Consider the following 5602-nt stretch of genomic DNA (forward strand, 5'->3'; position numbering starts at 1 on the left):
ATAAGCATTAGAGGTTTCTAGATGTTGAAGAGTCAAATGAGTGATAGTGTTAACAGCATCAACAGTGCCTCTTCCCACCATATAGGCAAATTGAAATGGATCTAATTATGAATTTACACTACATTTCAGTCTCGACATCACATACCTCTCCAAACATTTCATAATTACAGAAGTTATAGCAATTGGTCTAAAATCATTATCATCAACAGCACCTGTTTTTTTAGGAACAGGTGTAATAATAGCCTTTTTCCATAACAAAGGAACCGTATGACTGTCTAGCGATTGCTGGAAAATTGGACACCAAGCTGGAGTTAATTCTTCTGCACACTCTCGTAAAAGATAAGCGGAGATGCCATCTGGCCCGGCTGATTTCTTAGTGCAAGTTTTCCGAAAAAGACAGATAACTTCTTGAGGGTCCACAACATCCGTTGCACATTCAATATTTTGTAAAAACTCTTCACATTCCTTAACAGGATCATTATTATCAAAGCGAATAAAAAAGTCATTCAACTCATTTGCTTTCTTAAAATCGTCAGTAGTAATGAAACGTTGTTTTTTAGAATCCATGTTAGAGATCGTTCTCAGTGAGTTCCACAGTTTTTTATTGTTCATGCAATGTTTTGTTCAATGTAGTCCTTTTTACGCTTCCTAGCTTCCCATAATAGTTCATTCAGTTCCTTTTGATTGATGTGATTGACATCAGAAGTGCACGTGACTTCATTATTCGGATTGTGCTTATATATATATATATATATATATATATATATATATATATATATATATATATATATATATATATATATATATATATGCATTGGAATCCGGCCAATTACGCGGGTTTATCCACGAACACCTGATGTGTGAGTGATGATTCATGACCTGCTTCGCCTCATATTTGTGCAGGAAAAAACAGCACTTTATATAATGGCTGGGATTGAGTCAACAAACCCTGAGGGAGTGTGTGTGTGTGTGTGTGTGTGTGTGTGTGTGTGTGTGTGTGTGTGTGTGTGTGTGTGTGCGAGCGGATACCTGCCAACAGCTAATGTGATGATGATGTCAGTGTCTTCTGCACATTAATAAAGCTCAGTTTGAGCGGCTGGTCTCGTGAAATGAGTTCAAGCTTCAGTTCTGACCCGGAAACAATCTCGGTCTGCTGGGTCACACACACACACACACACACACACACACACAGACAGAGAGCTGAGAAAGAACACACTGCGCATACAGTAGGATATTAAAATTGAAAACAACTCAAAAGTTTGGGATCAGTTTGATTATTTATTCATTTTTGCGGTAGGACATTAATAATCTACTTTTATTCAGCAACAACTCATTAAATTGCTCAAAGGCTTTTATTATAAAAGATTTACTACGTGTCAAATAAGTACTGAACTTTCTATTCATCAAAGAATCCTGAAAAATATAAAGTATGACAGTTTCCACAGAAATATGAACTGTTTTCAACACTGATAATAATCATAAATGTGTCTTGATCATCAGATCCTCATATTAGAGTGATTTCTGAAGGATCATGTGACACTGAAGACTGGAGTAATGATGCTGAACATTCAGCTTTGATCACAGGAATAAATTACACTTTACTATATATTCACATAGAGAACAGATGATTTACACTGGAATAATATTTCACTGTTTTACTGTATTTACGATCATATAATCACAGCTTTGATGAGCAGAAGAGACTGATCAAATCAAACTATTTTAGCACAGTGGATCTAAATGAATTATAATACAATAATTGTTTGCAACATGTAGTTGTTAATCACACTATATATTACACACACTTTCAATTACAAAAGTAATACATTTTCTTATTGAATGTTGGTGGGCAAATGTTTGTGATAATATTAACACTTCAATATTTGATGATAAGAACATTTTACTGTAATAATCACAGTTGGTACAAAATGAGTGTATTACAACACACAGTGTGAATATGCTACACACACACACTCATGCACACACACACACACACACATACACACACAGACACACCCACGCATTAACACACACACACACACACACACGCGCACACACACGCACGCGCACACACACACACGCACGCGTGCACACACACGCACACGCACACACACACACACACACACACATACAATCTTGTATTTACAAAAACAAAAGTGACACAAAGATCTGAAGCTATTGTGAGCGTCTCCAACACGTGAAGTTCTTGAGAAAGCCGTTCCTCTCGCTGTCGGACGAGTCCTGTTTCCCCGAGCCGCTGATGTCAGAGAGCGGATCCGTGACCTTTGACCTCCGGAAACTCCTCTTGTCTTCCGGGCCGGAGGAACAGAAGCCGAGAGACGCCTGTCGTCGGGATTAAACACGATTAGCATCAGAACGGAGGAATCACTGCGAACGCTCTTCTGTCTCACTAAACATATGCTAATGCCACGCCGGAGCAGATTAGCATGAGCAGATTAGCATGAGCAGATTAGCATGAGCCTTCATTCATGATTCATGCAGATGTGGAGCACAAGGTCACTTTACGTGAAGTCAGACTCAAACTCTCTCTGTCAGGGAGAATCCACAGTTCTCCTGCTGTCACATCCAGTTTCCTGCCACACTCATTCATAATTCAGCTGTAAACAAAGTGTGTGTGTGTGTGTGTGTGTGTGTGTAAACCCGCCTCGGCTAATCTACAGATCCGACGCCCTTTAATCGCTTTACAGACGAGCACAATAAACATGCTAATTAATTCTGCTTTGTTTTGCATCATGTTCTGTCAGTGAATGCCGTTGATCACCGGCACTCACTCATGCAATCTCACGGCCAAAGCAACAAAGTCATTTACAGTTTAGAACGTAACATTTATAAAATACTCTATTTCACATAAATACTGTCCACAGAAATATGAACTGTTTTCAACACTGATAATAATCATAAATGTTTCTTGATCATCAAATCCTCATATTAGAGTGATTCCTGAAGGATCATGTGACACTGAAGACTGGAGTAATGATGCTGAACATTCAGCTTTGATCACAGGAATAAATTACACTTTACTGTATATTCACATAGAGAACAGATGATTTACATTATAATAATATTTCACTGTTTTACTGTATTTTGACGTGAGGAGCACATCTTACTTTGAAGTAGTTTCTGAAGCGTTTGCTGGCGGCGAACAGAGCCACGGGGTTGATGCAGGAGTTCACCGACGCCATGTTGAGGCCGATGTAGTCGAGGACCAGAAAAGTGCTAAAACAACATCACAGCGTCACAAATAATGATCACATTCGCTACAAACACAGAGTGAGCGTTCACTGAATGTCCATGGTCCCAAACACAGTATTTTAAAGGTGACATATTAAGCCCTTTCACCAGATGTAATATAAATCTACGGTGTCCCCAGAATGTGTCACATCATTTATTACATCTTGTCAAATTTGCCCCTTTTTGGTTGTGAGCAAAAACACGCCGTTTGTGTGTGTCCCTTTAAATGCAAATGAGCTTTAGCTCCGCCTCCGTTCAGAAGAGGGTGAAGTCTTTACTCGAGCTTCAGAAACTCCGGCAATAACAGAACAGGCCAATCTCCCTCATCCAGAATCCCAGAATAACCAGTAGCGAGTGCAGCCTTACGGAGAGACTCAGGAAGAGCTTCTGAATGTTAGCGGAGACATTTCTGTAGTTGTTGTGGAGTTACACTGATCATCTCATCATCATGTTGAACTTCTCCACAAGTGTCCACAGTTCCTGAGGTCTTTATAAGCCAGCGGTGACATGTTCTGGTCAATAGTGTTCAGTGCTCGTCTGTGCTCAACCACAGAACAGCTTCAGGCTCTGCTGGATCTTCATCAGTGCGTTAGAACTGGTCTCTGTTGGCGCTCGTGGAACCAAATGTCGGCTGGTGTGTGTAAACGTGCAGATTAAGGGCCGGTAATATTATAATAAGATCCTCTTCATACGTCAGAAGGAGAGCGAAATCTGATCGGCTTATTTTGTAACACGCTTGCAGAGAAAGACTGACCAGAACACAGTTACTGGGTTTCACTTTACATGTTTTCTGTGTTGGTAGAAGCAGCGATTACAGCACTGACACACGGAGGAACTCAGATCTTCATGATACGCTTTAAGACATAAGCAGCATAACTTTGATGAAGACAATCGCATAATGACACACAACACTCTCAGTGACAAAAATAATAGTAATAATAATCATAATAAACACTGAAGTTAATGGGTGAGAGAAGAACTGATTAATTCAGAGTCAAGTCTCCATGTCCTGTGTGTGTGTGTGTGTGTGTGTGTGTGTGTGCGCGTGTGTGTGTGTGTGTGTGTTATAAGTGTTACCTCAGTAAGCTGCATCTGTTGGGGTCGTGCTCATCATAGATGGTTAACTTGAGGATCCTGCTGAGGTGAAGAGGGAACCAGCACACAGCGAACACCAGAACCAGACCGAAGACGGTCCGGGCCGCCTCGCGCCTCTGCCACACACACACACAGATACAGACACACACACACACACACACACACACACACACACACACACACACACACACACACACACAGACACTTATAAGATCAACAACAGTGTTTGGAGCTCGAGAACACAAACTCTGAAACAGGATCCAAAGTGCAAGTTTTTGAGAACGAGTTTTGAAAGCGATACCGTAATCATCTCCGTGTAAACTTCAAACACGTGAACATGCGCATCACGAGTGACGGTGTGACAGAGACTGAGAGGCATGTACTGAGATGAACTCTGGAAACACACACACACACACACACACACACACACACACACCTGCTTCATGTGTTTGTCCAGAACGCTTCGGCTGAAGATCCTGCGGGTCATCAGAGAGTAGAAGATGGAGGTGCACGTCAGCGGAACCAGGAAATAAAACCCGAACAGCCACCAGTCCTTCGACATCTTATAAAACTAGAGCAAGACCGAGGAGAGTTCATCATGAACGTGACATCGTTTTGAAGGAAGCACGACATTATCAAGACTCTCTACATCAACCCTTCCTCACATCATAGTGGAGCATCACTGACCCTCTGCTGCCCTGCGGCCACACTGACCAAAACAATTACCTTTTGTTTTTTTTAAAGAATATTTTACTTCATCGCAATAGTTCGAAACTTGGTAAAGGGTTTTGGGACTTGCTGTGTGAACACACACAAAAAACATGGACATGATTGAAAAAGGTTAAATGGTCCTGTAAAAAATAGTCCCACTTGTGCTCCTCAAAAACGAGCGCATTGTAAACGAATGAGCGAGTTTCCTCTAAAGCATTCAAGATTTCCGACAGTTTAAGTTGGAAATTTACTTTCAGGTCTGTGCTCAAAAAGTGAATGGGCCTACATAGATTATAAATACAGATATACGTTAGTATAAAAAATCCCATAAAAATACAAAATATTAAATACATTATCAAACTAAAATATAGTACATTCATTTCATTTAAAAAAAAAAAAAAAATATATATATATATAGAGAGAGAGAGAGAGAGAGAGAGAGAGAGAGAGAGAGAGAGAGAGAGAGAGAGCTTGGTTATTCTGTATAGATCTCTGACCGCAAAAGAATCTGTCTAGAGAAAAGAGGAGTGTGAAACTCTTCCGG

At 40.4% G+C, this 5602-nt stretch overlaps 1 protein-coding gene across 1 annotated transcript in view; it reads right to left on the reverse strand.

Annotated features, from left to right (window-relative positions):
- Positions 1-1642: 1642 nt before the first annotated feature.
- The window catches only part of ednrbb (endothelin receptor type Bb), a gene marked incomplete at its 5' end in the record, with an annotated part of 6442 nt that continues 2482 nt past the window's right edge, over positions 1643-5602 (reverse strand). Inside the window, 4 exons of the mRNA XM_081368483.1 lie at positions 1643-2343; positions 3129-3237; positions 4330-4463; positions 4784-4918. Coding sequence (XP_081224609.1) covers positions 2176-2343; positions 3129-3237; positions 4330-4463; positions 4784-4918 — 546 coding nt within the window. The 3' untranslated portion in view covers positions 1643-2175. The remainder of the gene's footprint in view (positions 2344-3128; positions 3238-4329; positions 4464-4783; positions 4919-5602) is intronic.

The sequence above is a fragment of the Scardinius erythrophthalmus genome (genome assembly GCF_964197995.2).
Source record: "Scardinius erythrophthalmus genome assembly, chromosome: 6".
NCBI classification, from domain to species: Eukaryota; Metazoa; Chordata; class Actinopteri; order Cypriniformes; family Leuciscidae; genus Scardinius; species Scardinius erythrophthalmus.